The sequence below is a fragment of the Lepidochelys olivacea genome, assembly GCF_965140295.1.
Source record: "Lepidochelys olivacea isolate rLepOli2 genome assembly, chromosome: 4".
Classification (NCBI taxonomy): Eukaryota; Metazoa; Chordata; order Testudines; family Cheloniidae; genus Lepidochelys; species Lepidochelys olivacea.
The window spans coordinates 25,156,962-25,176,430 of record NC_140414.1 but is presented as its reverse complement, the minus strand read 5'-3'; the positions used below and the strand labels follow the sequence as shown (position 1 = coordinate 25,176,430).

Here is a 19,469-nt window from a genome sequence, read left to right as displayed (position 1 = left end):
TGTGATCATCTAGTCTGACCTTCTGTGTAATACAAGCCATAGAACTTCCCCAAAATAATTCCTAGAACATCTCTTTTAGAAAATCCAATTTTGATTTAAAAATGGTCAGTGATGGAGAAGCCACCATGACCCTTGGTAAATTGTTCCACTGGTTATCCTCATTGTCAAAAAATGTATTCCTTATTTCCAGACTGAATTTGGCTAGCTTTACCTTCCAGCAATTAGATTGTGTTATACCTTTCTCGCTAGACTGAGGAGCCCATTATTATATATTCCCCATGTGGATACTTAATCAAATCACTCCTTAATCTTTACTTTGTTAAACTAAATGGATTCAGCTCCTTGAGTCTATCACTATAAGTCATCTTTTCTAATCCTTTAATCGTTCTCCTAGCTCTTCTCTGAACCATCTCCAATTTCTCAACATCCTTCTTGGATTGTAGAAGCCAGAAGTGACACGGTGTTCCAGCAACTGTTGCTTCAGTGCCAAATATAGAGGTTAAATAACCTCTCTGCTCCTACTTGAGATTCCCCTGTTTATGGATCCCAGGATTCCATTAGCTCTTTTGGCCACAGCATCACACTGGGAGCTCATATTCAGCTAATTATCCACCACAACCCCTAAATATTTCTCCATTAATAAAGAGAGGCGTGAATAATCATAGAAACAATAATGAGTGTCAGTTTGTATTTGGTCTCAAATATGAAGCATATCTTACTGTATGTCAACTACAAGGCAGAAAAGCAGCATTTTATTCCCATCCCCTTAAAATAAATGCATATTTGCCTGATTAGAGAACTGTGAGATTTGGGTCTGGTAGGCTTTGTCAGGGTCTTAGGCCCAGGCCTAAAAAGAAACAAGTTTCTGTTGGGAACCATGTATCAATCACTCTCTTGCATTCTGTATTGTGTCGTCTCACCGGTGTTGTAAGTGAGGGGGATTAAGATTGAAACCCACTGTGGTGGCTGAAGGAAGTTGTAGTCCAATTGTTTCCAGTCAGCTATGTGGCTGGTGAGAAGGAAGTCAGGGGAGAAACATTGAGACATCTCTGTATGTGGCTATAAATAGAACCCCTGGTTGAAATAACCGTACTCTGGAAAGTGGCATAAAGCCCCAGACATAAGGCTTGATGTCCCTTCCTCCACAAATGTTTGATAGGTCTTCTCATTACCTTCTAAGGGAGCCAGACACACAGTCTAGCATGCAACTTTGTGGAAAGCTCCAGCAAGGTATGAAAGTTGCTCCTCTCCCTAGCACTGTGATCTGGCAAACCTGCAGTGCAAGGTCTTTAGATCTGTAGCTTTCCTGTTACCTCCCAGATCATGGAGCTTGCTGTAATACCCTTAGGGCCCCCCTTCTTCTTGCACCTCAGATGCACAATGCCCTCCCCTCCCCAGCAAGGTACAGAAAGGTTGAAATTGTCTTTATGGGCCGGTATGTCAGATCTATATGGATCAACATCAATGCTGAGTCATACTGAATCATGATTGGAAAACAAGGAGTCCTGGCTTTCCAATAGTATAAAGCATTTATTCCGCTTCCTGGAAGGTTGCATTAAAGGCATTAAAATGAAGTCATGCTCACTATCATCTTGCTTTTGTTCTCCCACTGGAAATCTGACATGAATTTAGCTGGTACCACAGTATCTAGAACTCAAAGACAATTAGAAGCCCCAGGGACTTATATCTTAAAAAAAAAATCTGTTTATCATCCTAGCTTTAAAGAGATTTAAAGCATAAATCTTTGTGTGATATCAGCTGTTGAAATCAATTTGGAATTCAAATGGAAATAAAAAACCAAGAGTGTAACCAGAGTGACATGATTGTTAAGGTATGATATCTTGTGATTTGCCAAGGCTAGAACCCCTTTGGCAATCTAGCACTTATGTTTTAGGACAGTAAATGTTTCCAAACACTGGCCCCTGGACCAGTGATCTAAAAGACAAAATGTGTAGTCAATGTCCAGATCGGAATGCATTCTCCCAAGTGAAGGGGTTTTGATTTGTTTTTCATATATTGGCTATAGGGTCTACAAGTCAATATTCATAATAACATTTTGAACCAGAAGTATGAGAAGGAATATCAGGATCCTGAATTCTAACTGGAATTTTTGCCTTGCAAGAAGGCATTTGACTTGTTTGCACATAAGAACTGTGACCCAAGAAACAATTTGCTAACTCAGAAATGTAAAACCTAGCTACTTGCTACAAAGCAGTGGGGTGAGCATATTAGATATCTGTATCTGGTGCTGAGGAGTGCTGGGAGAAGATCCCTTCTTGTGCTGACCGTGGACATGTTACAAAATTAATATTTATTTAAAGGCAAGCTGTTCTTGATAGGTACAGCTAGCTTTCTTTTCCAAAATGCTACAGAGCATGATCTTCTGCATTAGTAGATCATTTTTCTCAGGGTACTGGAGTTGCCCTAGCATTGGTGTGAAAACATTCCAAATATGCCCCATTGCCCTAGAGTATGCAGTAGGAACTAATGCAGAGAATATGGATGCAGTGGTGTGGAAGGCATCAGAAAGCAGCATTTCTCTCCTTGCAATGCAAATCCAACTTGTTTGTTGTATATCAATGGAGAATGTCGTCTTTCTTGCTGAATGTGGTATAAAATGTGCAGGCAATTCCCTTTACGTGATGAAAAAGGGAAGTTCTTCTGATATATTTGCTGTCTGCTTTAAAATCTGCATGCCTCTGCATAATTTAGGTCTACTATGTCACATGCACTTGTTTATTCATTAACATGCCCACTGGGGATGTTTTTTTCCTAACCCAGGAAGTTAGTAGAGGTTGACTTATGACCTGAAGCATGAGGATTTGTCGCCCGTACACATTTATATCCTCTCGAATGTGAACATGACCAGTCTTAGTAGTCAGATGCCTGTCTAATCCTCTTTTGAATCCCATTAACCTCCTCCCCTCAATAATATTTGTGGAAGTGAGTTCCTTAGGATCATTATGCATTGTTTTTAAAAAAATTACTCTTTTTAGCAGTGCTAAAGTTGTGGCTTTTTAATTTCATTGGGTGACTCCTTCTGATCTCTTACTATACGGAAGGGTAAATAGGATCATCTGAGTGACCTTCTCACAGTGAGGTGGCAAAGTTTGCAGACAATACTAAACTGCTCACGATCATTAAGACCAAAGCAGACTGTGAAGAACTTCAAAAAGATCTCACAAAACTAAGTGATTGCACAACAAAATGGCAAATGAAATTTAATGTGGATAAACGGAAAGTAATGCACGTTGAAAAAAATAACCCCAGCTCTACATACAATACGATGGGGGCTAATTTAGCTTCAACTAATTCCTCCTGCAGTCTGTTCAGGCTCAATTTCAGTGGACCACAAGCCCCTAGCCTGATTTTTTTCATGGCTCTAAGAGGATACATCAGTGAAGTTACTTTATAAGAAATGCAACATGGATTTTATTCAAAACAACCTCATGAGGTAGAAGTTTCCCACCAAAACTTCTGTAGTTTAAAATGTTAGTCAAGACTAGAACTTGAGGCTGGAAAAGGAAGCTTTATGGTCCGAGTCTTACTGCTATCAAAGTCAGTAGCTAAACTTCCATCGACCTGTATGACTCCAGGATTGGGCTTTCCTTGGCCTATTTTTGTTGACCTTCCATTGTTGCTTAAAATGGTGTGTGTTCCAAATCCCTGTTGCAACAAGTAATGCTTCATTTGTCTTCAAGTTGCAAGGATTCCTTGGGTTTCAGGTTTAATCACATTGGTGTTCATTTTCTTAGCACAGGTGCAGCAGTGAACAGCAGCGAAAGCCTCCCTCCATCCTCATCTGTCAACGACATCTCCTCCATGTCCACTGACCAAACCCTGGCATCTGACACCGACAGCAGCTTGGAAGCTTCTGCAGGACCCCTCGGTTGTTGCAGGTGACTAGCCGCCTGCCTGCGAAACCCAACGTTCTTCAGAAGATGAGGCAATTTAGGGGGAAAATAATAACAAGAATAAACGATGGAAAGGAAGAGAAATAAAAGATAAAGATTTAAATGAAACAAAACCCTTTTCAGCCTGCTTCTCCTACAGAGTTATGTAATGCAGCTAAGCTCAAGTATATATTTAACTTATAGTTGCTCTGCTTTGGTCTTCTTCCAATGATGCTTACTGAAAAAAAAGGGAATTAAAGAAGCCTTTTTTTCCCCATGAAATGTAAAATTAATGGCTGCAAAACCAGCAACCTGCAACTGTCCTTTTTCACACTGGCATGACAAGGTGTGCAGTAGCCACTCTACATATGTATGTGTGTGTATCTGATTTCACTATCTTGCTAATCTATTTTCCTACTTCTGGCCACTTAGATATAGATACACACACATTTATCTCAGTACCTGTACAGCAAACATACACAAATGTGTATGATAGTATGTGCAACTGTGTATCTCTATACATTATATACAGATATGCAGTGTGCACTCTAGAACTAATTGGCCCATTTCATGTGAACATCTGTAACATATTGCCAGTATATAATCTGTTCTGTTTGTTCATTAAGTTGTATATCAGATAAGATTTGTAAAAGCAAAAATAATAAGTCAAGCCTGAGCTCTCTCAGACCCTTGAAGATGTAGCACCCCAATTTCAACTGATATATATATTTTTAATAATACTGGTTTGTACGGAGGATGCACGGAATGGAGATTTACAAGGAAAATGTGCATGCTAACATTTGTTGCTTTGATTTTTAGCACAGATATGAGCTAGGACCAGGTTAAAAGGAAGCATATCTATCTTTGGGAGCTGTTGGGGTTGAGGATGGAGGAGTTGTCCTGTGAATACCTAATATCTCAGCCCACAAGGACTTCAGAGACACACTTTTCATAGTGATAATACAGTGAGTTATTTTTCTTAGCTTATAGATAGGCTTATCATTGTTAATTATAATGTGTATGTGTGTGTTAGGGGCTAAAATGTGGGGGATAGGCTCAGATAACAACAAGAAGGATGTACACAATTTTTATGTATCATTTATGACTAGGTGCTTGGTCAGCCAGGATTGCAGACAAGGGATGTTTGCAGTCTACTCCCTCTCTAGGTATTTGTTGCTGCAAAGGAGTTGAATTCCCTTTAAATAATTTCCCTTGTGGGAATTACATTACTTGGACATCATTGATTCTATAGTTCGTTTCAGCCTCCCCCCCCCGCCCCCCGGTGACAAATCAGCTGATTCCTCAAAGTGCTTCATCAACTGGGCTACACCTAGCAGGTTAGTAAATTGAATGGTCAAATATTCTCATACATTTAATATGCTTTGCCTTTATTTAACAGCCAGGAGCCAAGCTGAGAGTGTAACAATCAGGATCTCAGGCAGCTTTTGCATATTTCAAAGAAGCCAATATTGAGTAAATATCAATTGGATTTTGATGGATAATAATACTTTGGACTTGCAGCAGAGAGTAGTGTCAGGTCTTTTAACAGCGTACAGCAACACGACACAATTGTTTAGGGCAACTGAAGAACTGTTTTTCCTCCTGAAACAGCAATGAGAATTTTAGGTAGGCAAAATGCAACTGTCTGAGTTGGAATTTAGCCAGGATTCTAGGGTTCACATCTCTCTCCTCTTATCCAAATGTGCTGTGCCATCTGTAATGTATGCCTCATCCAAATGGCAGGAAAAGTTAATTTAAATAGCTTATTCTAGTTAACTGTAATGTATGACAATTTTTGAATCTACAAATATTTGATTGGACAGTTGACAAATCTGCCATCCCTAAACTGGGGAAAATATCTGAATATCAACTGAGATTTTGTCCAAAGTAAAAAGCAAACAATAAAGCTTCCACTCAAGTATGTAAAATAAAAATAAAGAATAAATGTAATGTAAACTCAGAGTTAGTAGCTCTGAGTGGTCTTGAAATTACACTATAAAGTAATTTTTCCCCAGGTATGTTTTGGTGGCTTTTTTTCCATGACATTTTTTCATATATTGAAAACAAAATTATGTATGTAATTTTTCAAAAAAACTCAGTTTCAGCAGTAGGTGTGAAAGCAATAAGTATAAACAATAAATTACTACTGCTAATAGATTTAGCAATATTCTCTCTTAAAGCCATGAAACATCAAATCATCGTTTAGCAACATGACCTTAATCCAGCCTCAGGTGAATGCAAATACTCGTGAAAGTGTTTAAAGGGATACCACAATGCATTGTAGGTGTGTCAAAAGCAATAACACTGAGGGGGATTCCCTAGCAATAATAGCAGTTATCAGCTCCAGCTTTCAATCATCATACGTTAACACTAGTAAAATATAGAGAATTCACCTCCATTTTAGGTTGTCTTCTCAACTGAAAAAAGGGTGAGCCTCTTGGAGTGACAGATTATTAAATGAGTACAACTAACCACAACCATGCCATAGACTTTCAGAACAATTTCTGGGAAGTCCTTTGTAGAGAGCTACTTAAAGTGTGTGGAAACTCTCCCAAGTTTAATCTGTCAAAACTAGAACAACGACCACTCTCCTGTGCAGTACAATTCATTTTTCCCTGGGCTGATGAAAAGGGATGCGGACACCATAAAAGACGTCCCAGTGATTGGCACTATAGGAATCCCTAAGATAGAGAATACAGTTTATCTAAATGCCCATTTAAGGCCCTGATTCATCAAAACACCAATGCATGTGTCTAAGTCACACACAGGTCAATGGGATTTACTTATAATTAAGCATATGCTTTAGTTCTTTGCTGAATAGGGATGAACATAGTTAAGTGCTTTGCTGAGTTGTGGCCTAAGTAAACAATCATAGCATTTCTTTTTATCCTTAAATTTGTCAATCTTCCTTTTGGGCAGCTCTGCTCTTTGAAGGGTGCAAGGCTCTCCACCCTGGACAAAGCTATCAGCAAATGAGCAATAGACCTTGTCGGATCTGTCAGAGCTGGAGTAACAACCCCTCAAACCTGAATAGTATCATTCATTTTCCCTTGGCTCAGGAAGTTGATGCTGTCAGCATGTAACCTAAAGGAATACAGGTACCGATCAACTAGAAACTACAGTGACTCATGCTCTGTAAATACCTATGGATAGATAAAAACCTTCATAGCTTCTAGAAGTTCCAGACATCGGTGTTTCAAGCCTTTTCCTCATTAGTTCAATATTGTAGCCAGCATGAAATGATGGTTGCTCTTATTCTCTCTCTTGCAAGTGATTTTTAAATCTACCTCTGTTTTTAATAATATTAATTAATACCTTGCACTTATATGCTTTCAAAGTGCTTTACAGCTAAAATAATGGAAAGAATGAGACACATTCTGGCTAAGGGCTAGATTTAATGCCTGAAGCTGCTGATAGGAACCTATGCACTTTTGAAATATCCCACTAGGCACCTAACTGTCATTGACTTCCATTGAAGTTAGGTGCCTAGGTGCTTTCGAAAAATCCACTAGGCACCTATCTGCATCTTCAGGTCTCTGAAACCTTTAAATACCTGCCCTTAAGTGACTTCCTTAAATCATGTTGATAGCCACTGGCAGAGTAAAGTGATTGCCAATCTCTGTACTGAACACTAGTTAAAGTCACTTTAAGAAACTGTAAAAGGAGGAAATGATTGAAGAACCAATGGGGCTACTACATCTTCAGGGGCATCTTCCTAAGTTTCTGGATGATATGAGAACCCTACAGGAATTACAGTGTACTAATGCTTCTAAGAGACTGATATTTTTCCTTGTTTGAACGTGAAGGAGGTTGAAATAAACAGATGGTTATGCAGATCTAGCTATTGGTATGGAGATTAACCTTGCTCCTGCAAACTTGATGGCTGTTGGAAGAGTGGTTTCTTTTTAGGCTTGCTCTGGTTATGCAACACCCACAATGCATGACTGACTAATCATTTCCCTTATAGAAAAATATAGAATGTAACAGAAAATTATCACCAGCCTATAGAATTTAAATAGAGGTATAATTTTCTGCTATAGGATTCTAAAGATTGGTTCACTAAATCTCCATAAAGGATAATATCCAGAGTGCCCTACTGGTTTCAATAAATTCTAAAGAAACATTCCATGAAGACTGTAAAGTATCTTTAGACAATTAAAGTATTTCTTTAAGTTGGTCCAACGCTGAGATGTTTGCAACTCACATTCTTCTTCTGAATTATTCTAGTTTACATGGGTTGCCTGATGTAACCTCAAGTTCAGTAGAATCCTACATCACATGGCGTGGAAGTACACTTGGGGTAGCTTATTTTGTTGATCAGAAACAGAACCTAGATGACGAACACATCCCTCATTCAGTGAATTTTTCCTTTTCAAATTCTTTTCTTCATGGCATAAATCTGTAACTCCAAGAGGTGGCAACATTGGCTAGATCAGATGATGCTGTGACAGTACCACTCACTTTGCTCAATTTACAAGCCAAGCTGAGGCTCCCGTATGTGGTTTCACCTTTGGGCTGTTACCTGGTGCTTACTGAAGAAGCTAGACTTATGTTAGTGCCCTGAGGACAATTTCCATGACACTGTCCCTTCATTAAATCCCATCCAAGTTGATACCATTGAGTAGAGCTCGTTGGAAGTTTTCTAACAACAATTTTTTTTTCATCTGAACATGCTGATTCATCAGAACCCAAACTGTTCGTGAGACAGGGTTGGTTTTGATGAAGCTTCCAATTTGAAAAAATTTGGAGGGAGAAAAAGGTTTTGAAATTGGCACAAGTCCCAAGTTGACCTGATCTGCTTTGTATTATTATGATCAGTTTGCAGAAATTTTTCAAGATTTTCCCTATTTGGGACAAGACAAATTTTCAAAATCTCTAAAATTCTCAACCCAGCTATACTCTTTATTGTTTCTGAGGAGAGGAACACAGAATGAAAACCTGTTGGGAAAGAATTAGATTTTTGTTAAATAGTCAGGCAAACACAAGTGTGAGTTAGGTGTTTAGGTTTGTATTTTTTCTGCGTGCACGAGTGGGTGTGTGTTTTTAGGTTCTTCGTGATATACTAATATTTGATCCAAATTTCTTAATGTGGAAAATGACCCTGTAAACTTAATCAAACCTTGCATCTTCAAGAATCTGATAGTTGTGCTTGTTTCAATTTACATCAGTTTTCAAAGGATACCATTAACTTGTGGCAGGCTGAAGATGAACTTTAAATAAATATACCCCCTGCACAAACAAAAAAACAATGTTCAGCAGATTTGAATATTCCACAACTATGTAATGTCTTAATTAGAAAAAAAATTGTTTGTCATCTTTGAGGAGTTGGAAAATAACTCTGTCCAATGTAGTTTAGTGGAATCCATGAGATATATTAGGAACTTGTCAGTAAGACCTAATATCTCTTTTTTTTAATTTGGTATTGATTGCAAGAGCTGAATTGTTTAAACCTCATTTCTGTTCAATCTCGTTGACAAATGTCAGGTTAAGGCTTTTGGAGAAGGTCCAAGTCTGCAAAAAGAACATTGAAAACTCCTGCCAAGGCCAAGTGAGTCATTTCCAGCTGAGGCTGAAAAGTATATACTCAAGTAAGACTTGGCCACTTTGGAAACTAAAATACCCTCATTGTGCTTATCAGTTTAGACAGGCACACCTGTTCTCTTCGCTAATTTCCACTGAACAGAGCCATCCTTTTCTTCTAGAAAACCAGATATTTACAATGTAAATAGCTGAACTGATTCTATTCTTCTCTGTAACTAATATGTAATAATTCACCACCTCGTCTTGTTGGATCTTTTAAAAAAAAGATCACTGTATGCCTAAATGTAGTTGACCTCTGGCTATTTCCTTGGTCAGGCATGTACTGAGAAGGAAGATCCCAGGGGCTTGTGTATATAAAGAATGATGTATATTTAGTAAATTAAGTGGGACTTACGGCCAGTATATATTAAACAACAGCATCTCCAAAACCTAACTAGGAAAATGAACTGTTCACCTTGCCACGTCCATTCTGTAATAAGACACCTGCCTGTAGACCTGCATGAGCGGACTTCAAAGTATAACTGACATTAGGGACTGTAACATATAAGTGTTGATTAAAAAAAACCACAAAGCCAATAAAAGTTCAGCATGAAGACTGGGGGATAAATATCCAACTTTGAAGCGGTAGCCAGAACCACTAAGCATGGATAAACTGAAAATATTACCATTTCCCCTCCTTACATTATTTTCTTTTTTCCCCTTCTATGTTCCCTCTGGTTGGTGTAAGGGCCCCATATTGGCTTTGGCTTCATTCATCGATAGTTTTGAGTTATTAAAAGCAGAAAGGACTTTCCTTCCCCCTTCATGTCAAAAGAAAATCTTGTCCGAGTTCTTCTCATGAAGATACTTTTCACTGGTGTACTGATTTGCTTCTGTTTAGTTGGTTTTTAGTGTTCCAGATAAATAACACAGTGTAGTAAACCATATTGATATAGGACCTCATTATGCATGTCTTCTGCACTCATTAACTTCAGTGAGACTTTGAGAGCACCAAGTCATGTAAGGTCAGGATTCAAATGAAATACTTTAAGTACTCTGTGTGTGAAGCCCCAAGTGCACCTCTGTGACTGTACATTAGGAAAGCTGCTGAATTTTACAGAATGGGACCCTCCTTACCTGTGAAGAAGCTGTGGCCAATGAGTGAACTTCACTCCTCCTCCTCAGGGCACCTGTATGAGGCCTGTGCTTTACTTATGCCCTACTTTGAGGAGTTAGTGTTGTGGAGGCCTTGTTAAGAGCTCTCTGCACAGGGGTGTATTTCACCGACTGAACATGTATGTATGTCAAGACAGACTGTTCCAATAAGGAATGTTTGGGTTGCTTTCTTTTAGAACTAGCTCTATACTAATTTAATTAAAATAGTTTTATCCAGGAAATCCTATTTGATCTTCATGTGGTGGGTGAAATAAGAAAAGGCAAACATACAGCCCTCTCTGTTTTCTTGCCCCCTTTCCTTCACCCCTTATTAACTTATGGAGATAAAAATCAGCCTAAAGCAACTCTCAACTTACTTCAATGCCTTTAAGGAGCAGAATAGAAAAGAGTGGGGTTTGGGTAACATTACTGTTGTAAATCAGTGATAAGCAAGGAATTCAAATGTATTTTTGTGTTAAGATAGTGATGTGATTAGGCTATGCAGAGCTGAGTCCCCTACACTAACCAGGCGAGCATTGTGGTCTATTCTTCTTCCAGTTTTCATGCAAAGAAATGGGCCACAACTAAAACATTTAATTCAAACCCCATTGATTTGCTGCAGAATTTGGATTTAAAACCCAGGCTCCAAACACCTTTATAAGATTTTGGTTCCAAAATGGAACGGGGAGGTGGGAATATTTTCCATTTAAATGTACTTGAAATCTTCCAACACAGAGTTTTTGTGAGGCTTGCACCTCTCCAGCATAGAAGTAAAAATCTTTGTGAGAACACTTCATGAGATCTCTGAATCCAAATCCACACACTAGCCATATTTTTACTTCAAACAAACCCTGAATCCTAAATTATAGTGGTTCTAGATCAGGATCTGGCCATTGCTGTTGCATATCACATAATGCCCATTGACCTTTATAGGGAGCTGTGGTTCAAGCAGTTTAAAATAATAGACCTCTAACTTGAAATTTCAGTTCTTTAGTCTGCTGGTCTCACTTTTAATTTCACTTATTTTGGTGAAAAGTAGTTTGTTATAGAAAGATTGGTTATGGCAAATAATCTATGTTGAATAGCATTTATAGAAATGAGGCAAAACTTTACCTGTCCGTTTGTTCAGAACACATAGGAAAGAGAGTGGTATCATCATTGGGATTAAGATCAGCAAGTAAATTTTGTGCCTGGCAAAAATTCATGAGGAGAATGTAAGGCTGGATTAAGCATATTAGTGCAGGTTTTAATTCATCTTAGACGTTTGGTATGGCTTCAGTCCATTGGTGTGATGGGAAACTAAAGCCTGATGGTCCTGTAGATGGAAACTGTGGCCAACAACCAGTCATTTTGGCTTTCTCCACATTACTAATGGCACAAGCCTTTTCTTTTGGGGGTAGCATTATACTATTTTTTAGAAAAAACACATTCTCCAATTAAACTGCTCTCTAGCTAAGACCTTCCTCAGACCAATTCAAATAAAGCATTAACTCCATTTTAGGTTAATACACTGTGCCTTCTCCAGCAGATGGTCATGATTTTTAATCATAATGTTCTGAACTCTCCTACTAACTGCACAGCTTGAAGCGCTTAGCTAGCATGTCTTCAAGAAGATGTGATTATGGGTCTCTTAGTGTATATGGTGCATTGTGAGCAAGTTTAGTTGGTTTAATTACTAGTGATTTCGTAATGGATTTGTCATATTTTAAAATGGGCCTCGGGGGAAGGATTAATTATTGTTTGTCTTGTTGATGCCTCCGTCGAAGGCTCTGTCCATATCCCAGCAGGACACACATTTGTATATAATAGTAACTGGGCCAGTGAAAAAAATAGCTACTTTTCTGAATGCTTGTGCCAAGTCTCCTTATAGGGAGCAGCTGGTTCTCGGCTCTGCAGTGAGATACTGTAAATGTGGAAAAAATGATTTGAGCATCTAAAACTTTTCCCGTTCAAAGGAGGATTGTGAAAGGAATTTCAAGATGGTTAACAACTTCCAGCTCTGGCTGATGTGAGATGCAGGTAGAAAATGTATGATCTCATCTTAATACAAACTAAATTTTGGTTCCAGGATATTCGAGAGACAAGGTGGGTGAGGTCATATCTTTTACTAGAACAACCTCTGTTGGTGAGAGAGAAGCTTTCTAGCTACACAAAGCTCTCTTGCTTGTCTCTTTCACCAATAGAAGTTGGTCCAATAAAAAGCTATTAATTCATCCATCTTGTTTCTCTACAAACTATATAGGCAGACATTGAAATCATTCTCTTTCACTTTCCAGGAACAACCAATTGTTTAGGGGATGTGTGGGGTGGAAAATCTTTTAAGGTCATCTACTCACTGATTGACATATGTTAGGGGGGAAAAGTCCTATGTAGATATGGGCAAGAAATCATCTGCAGGTGCCATGAAAATACCACACTGTCATCAATTCCTGCCTAACATCTGAAGAAGCACAAATGAAGTGGAATTGGACCATTGAGTCCAATATGTGACAGGGATCAGTCCCTGAGGCATCAGGCGGTGGGAAACACCCCTCAATGTGCCGCAGTATATATGATGGTGCAGAAAACAGTTCTTCTTGGTGATCAATTTATGCCAGGAGGCATCAGGATTATTTGCCTTACATTCTCCAAAACCAGATCTTATCTTTTCAGCTTCAGCCCTACTGCCTTATCCTAAAACTAGGGAAAAGAATTACTAGTGGGCTGAACTCTGATGAGACCCCAAGCCAGGAGGAGAGATTTGCGGGGTCCCTACAAATCAAATGTGGACCAGGTTTGCCAATGAGGTTAAAAAAACGCGAACAAAACAAGACTTGAGTCTAACCTGAAACAAATTTAGAGTGAACCTACACTCTTTATTGTAGAATATTGATTTTTTTAATGACCCCAAACACTGTATTAGCAAACCTATCATAAACTGTCCTGGTTGCAGCTCTTGCTGTAAGGTTTACATAAGGACAGGCTATGTTTCAGGTAAAACAATCAGACTCAATCCTGCATGATTTGAACCCCAATTTAAGGGAGCATGAACAAAGAGAAATTTAAATGAAGAGTTTGCATAAAACCTTTCTAAAAAGCAAAACTGCTAATTTCCATAGAGCCCCTAGCCAGAAGTGGGAGGACTAAGAAAAAGAGAGGGACTGCTTTTTAAAGTCACTGCACCTAGTGAGAAATGAAACCCTATATCTAAATATTGTGAACTTTGGAGTTCTAAGGCAGAGCCCTTGTCAAACTTCAGCTCAAGCCCAATGACATATCCTGTGGGTTCTTAGCAGTGGCAGAGGATTGCTTTTTGTATTCAGTTTCCTGAAAGGTCAGTGCATGTTATTTAAGCGTAAATGCACTTACCCCTTGTGTTCTCTCTGGCACTGTAGACCCTCTCATCCTCTTCCCCACTCCAAAAGAGAGGCAAATTCAACTTGCCTGGATAATTCAGCAACACTCACAGTTGGTGATTCCAGTTGGACAAGTGGCAGCACTACTGAGCTGCTTGCTTTTATCTTGCGGACCTTCTGCATGATCAGTTCAAATGGAATGAGTATGTTAATGGCAGAGGCAATAAAATTACAGTGTCACTACAATCTTTCACTCACCAGCAGCAAAATGTAGGATTGCTAAAGCTTAGGGAATGAATTGTTGCAATGAGTGTTAACTACCCTTTCTCCTTTTCTGGTGTTAGTGACATGGACGGAATAACAGAAGTGTCGCCCCCCCTAACATCTTTAACAGTGCAGCATACAATGCAATCTACATGGGCACAGCTACTACCCTTTAATGCACAAAATGTGTTGGTGCCATTGTGACACACAATGAAACCAGAACTCAGGGACCTGGAGAAAGATTCCACTCCAGATTTGCAATGCATCTCTTTCAGCAAGTTGACTGTGGTATTGTTTTAATTGCAAACCCTTTAGTGGACATAGCACACACTGGGTTTAGAGCTGGACAGGGCAGAGTTGACAACCAAGAATATTCCCCAATTATTCCCTGCCGATGCTGGTTTGTATTACTGTAGGGAGTTAAAACTTACTTCTCCTATGACTGCAGTTTTCACATTACTCTTCTGATTGTGGCCTTGTAAAGTTGTATGTATAACCTCTTTTAGAAGAACACAAGTGAAGGAACATGAGGTGAAGCAAGATCATCATCTAAAGGCAAGAATGTGCTGAAGGCATCACTGGAAACCAAACCAGTGCTCCTATCAGTTCTGTACTGCATTTCTTCCCCTACTCTGTGAACACTGGGCAGTTTATTATGTTCTTGATGCTCATGGACATTTCAGGTAATACTGCTTTCCTTGGAACAAGCATGTTTCTGCAGCAAGTTTGCTGTTTAAAAAAAAACAGTTGCCAGTTACCTTTATGGCGTGAGTTGTGTCTTCTCCATGGGAAGACAATGCAGGAAAAACTCAGATGGATCCTTCAGAAGTGTCACTGGCAGATACATTTTCAAAGCATTGTATGGGATTTTAGCCATGGTGAGTCCTGTGAAAATCATTTGCAAGCCTGTGCCTAAAATCCCTCAAAAGTTGGAAGAAAGTATGTTCATTTACACACTAGGGTTTCTCCAACTGGTACCGACCGCTGATAAGCGTGAGACTAGTTTGATGAAACTCACCTCCACACAAGAAAATGAATGTGTCAAAATGGAGATGACATGCTTGCATTGTTCTCTCTTTCAGATAGCTTGGTGGTTTAGGTTTGCTGTAATATAGGAAAGGGGAATTATTTCCCGGGGGCATAGCTACATTGCTTTCTCCCCACCTTCACGTTGTCGTCTTTGCTTCTTTCATGTTTCCATGGGGTTTCATATCAGTGGACTCTGTAAGAGCGTACATGAAATAAAATATAACCCCAATGAGGCCTGATACAGTAAAAGCAACTGGAGAATGCTGTAATTATGTAGACCCCTGCTGAAACCCCCATTTAAAGTATGTTTAACACACAGCCTACTTCCCAAACAAAAGCAAGTTATCTACCTGTAATACTTACCATCTAAAATCAATTATTTAGTGGATTCCTACCCTTGGGTATATACTTTCTATTTGCACCCACACTGCATAAGGTTGCTGACGTAGTAGAAAGTGAGGGATCTATTGCAACTGTTAACTTTGGAGAAAAATTACCTATTTAGCTGTAATTCTTGGTGCTTCCCAAAAATATAATGTATGATGAAACCCTACCATTAGGTCCAGCCTTCAAGTATAGTAAATTAATACACAGTGAGTTCTCTCAGAGGAAGCATAGATCCAAAATACTATATGTTTGAAGTAACTACTTTCAGATCCAGTTTGGTGTATAATGAAATTATCTCTCTGATGTGGTACATCTGTCAGGTAATCCAGAAACAAACTGCAATTTGGCAGTGTTGGGAGCTGCCATCAGAGAGGGTCTAACTTTGTCACCATGCTAATTAATATCTTCATCTGTAAATGGTCCCTTTTAGTATCATTCACATAAGAGTGGCAGAATAAGGTCCAAAGAGAGTGTGATGTAGCTTTGATAAGTTATACCCACCTCTCGAATTGGAATAGTTTCAACTACCTGGTGTTCCAAAGAACCTACATATTTCCAAATCACTTCTGATGAATCATTCTCTATTTAAATCTTAAGGGCTCAGTGAGGTTAGTATGATCATCTACACAACCCTAATGCTCCCTAGCATAGCAAAATTTATGACAGTCTCTCCATAAAGTTAATTTCATGTCTTCTATTTGTAAGTAGAACACTCCAGTAAGAGATATTACATCAGATATACAGTAGGTAAAAATAAGATCAATGCATTCTCTTTAAAAGATGACAATGTAGTATGACACTTACTGATTAAGGAAGTCATTTTGCCCTGTCAGAAGGCTTTTTTTTTTAATTGTGATTATACTCAAATCCATGATACATTGTTTAGAGCAGATGTCCCCAAGAAAAGTCATATTTGTATCAACCTTATACTCTTGCTCTGAGGAACTAATGAATTTGCATTTTATAGCAAAGAACATGCAAGGAGGATATAATTCCTCTGAATTACTGGCATACATGCTATAAGGGTAATAAGCAAGGAACAGTGACATCACAGTGTGAATGAGAGCAAGAGCATGTTATGTTACTTTTGCAGAAAAAAATCAAGTGGAATAGGATTTAGGGTAATACATAGCACCAAGAAATTGAAGAATGAGCTATAGAGTTTCTGCTGTTTTCTAAGTAAATGGAGATTATTTGCCAAGCCAATTTTTCTGTAAAATAGTGTCAATTCAGTCATCTCTTGAATGAGAAATTTAAGCATATGCATTTCTCTAAATGCCAGTTATCTGCTAGTTTAATAAAGAACTGAGGATCTACCACATTTTTTCCCTTTCAATATCGGAACACCTTTCCTGAAATGCAATCGGTATCATTATTTACAGTATCGAGAAATGCACAGTATGTGAAATACAATAAGACCTGTCTTAAGCCATTGTCCAAAGAGATGGCAAAAGTCAGTTAGAAGGTAGTGCAGAATTGGTCTTAAGGGACCTGATTCTGTATTGCCTCGTGGCATGGTTTATACACGTGAAAATTTGTGCAATACATGCCTATTCTGATTGGGAAGCGTGGTACACACACACCCCAGTATTGACACAAGGGATCTTATGACTGGTTTCAGAGTAGCAGCCTTTTCTTTTTTCAGATAGGATGGGGATGGATGACCTTAGGCCCAAGGTATTTGGGAGTGGTCTCAACACAGGAGGCTGCCTCTTAATTAGGGTGTCTTGTTCAGATTTTACTGTACGTAATTTCAGTGCACTTTTTAAGGCACAATGAATGGTTAGGAGTCATAGAACCATAATTCAAGGGTATTACAATGCACAAGGCATAGAGTCATTCTTTTTATTTTTCCAGGAATGCAGTTGTCTCATTTGTAATAATAGATGTAGCGCAGTAGCTTTATTGCTATTGCTTAAACCTTCGTGAGGGAAGAAAATGAAGTAGGCTATAATGAGTGTTGAACAATAGTTTCAGCCAAGCCATGTGATTTACATAAATTAATGAACTGGTACCTCATTAGCATGCTGATCAGCCAGTCAGAACAACTCTGTCATTATAAGCAATTTTGTAGCTGGTGGTACGTTTAGCATTGCAAACGGATGGATGCACACCTGAGAGTCACGTCAGTAGGAAATGATTTCATTATCATCATTACTGTGTTAATAGATACCAAATTAAATCAGCACAGTGGGACAAAGCGACATATTCCGATTGGAAATGGTCTTCATACAGGAAAATGCTTGAAAAAAAAAAATTAAACTGCTACTTGCAGCCCAGATCCTAAGTGGAATTCCACACCACCACCTGTGCTGGCGGAGGGCCAGGTTTGGAGACCCTCTGCCAGGAGATTCTCTTTCCCCTACAGTGTGCTGCCCCTTCACTGGTGGTTCTCCCTCCTCTAAAGGAGGGAAGAGGAGTAAGGGGAGGCATGTCGAAAGAACAGCCGATGAGTTCACACAGAGTGTGAATCTGTAAATGCCAAGCCCCTGCACTAGAGGAAAGCTGCAGGCCATGGCACCTGTTCCGCCTTCCATAACCTGGGGGAGTTTCTCTGCTGTGACTTGCTTCAGCACAGTGTCCTGGCCACAGTTACTTAGGCTTGGCACTCATTTTCAGAATATACAAATGCATAATTTGATTGATGCTTTTTGTTCTAGTTGTCACGTCCATCACTGAGCAACAGAAAATGCAACATTGTTTTCACATGGAATTTTAGCGTGACCTTTTGGTTAGCTGGCAGAATTCTACATTAAGTCTCTCACCAGGCCTGTTTTAACCAACTCCCAGGACTTTGACTTACATCCCCTTAAACACAGAAGACTGAGGCAGGCAGCTCTCAAGGCTGGAAAAGAAAATGCCATTCTTCAGGCCTGCAGGATTTAAAACATTGACTGAAAGGCAATTTTAACTAACAGGAGGGTAATAAATTGTGGAGTGCCCCCAAAATAAACCTTTTCCCTTTCACATCTGACCCCCGAGAATGAAATCACTCCCACCCAAAACAACTACTGCAGAAGCCATGTATATTAGCAAACAATGCATTATGTTTTCTTCCTTATCTCATGCGTGGATGCCAGGTAGTTTAGAGTTAGGGACTTGTTTGGAAAGCAAAGCTCCTACACTAACTACAATCATTGCTGCTGCATGGAACTCACTTTAACAACAACACTAACCTAGGCCCAACCCTGCATTCCTCAGTGAGGCAAAACTCCTGCTTTACATCGGGCAGGAGTTTTGTCCAAATAAGGCAGGTGGGATTAGCGTTAGAATCTTATGGAGATTGCACAAGTGAGGAGGAGGAAGAGGATGTTCAACTACTAAGACTAGATGTAATTCCTTTATGTAAAATAAATAGAAGTTCATTTTTTTTGGTACTGTTTGTGACTGATTTTGTTCTGGTGTGAGAAGGAGGTACGTGCACGGTTCCTCTACAGCAGTGTAAAAGTCTGACAGTCTTTTTTTCCCATGCCCAAACTCCAGCTCCAAACAGCACCGGACTTTTCAGAAAAGTATAATCACTTCAGGAAATGACATACCTGCGTCTCCGGTCCTGAACTAATTATATTTTTTTAGATGGAAAGAAAAAAAAAGACACTCGAGATTTTAAATTTACTGTGTATGAATAAATACTCTGTGTGTGACTGAAAATAAAAAGAACTCTTTGAAATCAGAAGCAGTGTGAATTATTTCATGTAGTCCTCGCACCACCTCTACCTTTCCAAGAGTGGCATTAGTATTGGCCACATTACAGCAGCACCTAGAGGCCCCAAGCAATGTTGAGGCCCCCTTGTGCTAGGTGCATGGTGCTCATACACATAATAAGAGACAGTTCCTATAAGAAAGAATTTATAATCTAAATAGACAAGGCACAGAGCAGCAGAAT

At 39.1% G+C, this 19,469-nt stretch overlaps 1 protein-coding gene across 14 annotated transcripts in view; it reads left to right on the top strand.

Annotated features, from left to right (window-relative positions):
• Positions 1-5,899, top strand: part of MAPK10 (mitogen-activated protein kinase 10) — a 251,303-nt gene extending 245,404 nt beyond the window's left edge. For 13 of the 14 annotated variants that reach the window (XM_084627024.1, XM_084627020.1, XM_084627029.1 and 10 more), the window contains one exon: positions 3,761-5,899. In XM_084627024.1, coding sequence (XP_084483150.1) covers positions 3,761-3,903 — 143 coding nt within the window. In that variant the 3' untranslated portion in view covers positions 3,904-5,899. Of the gene's footprint in view, positions 1-3,755 lie in introns of all 14 variants that reach the window. The other variant, XM_084627019.1, reaches the window with a different exon arrangement.
• The last annotated feature ends 13,570 nt before the right edge of the window (positions 5,900-19,469 follow it).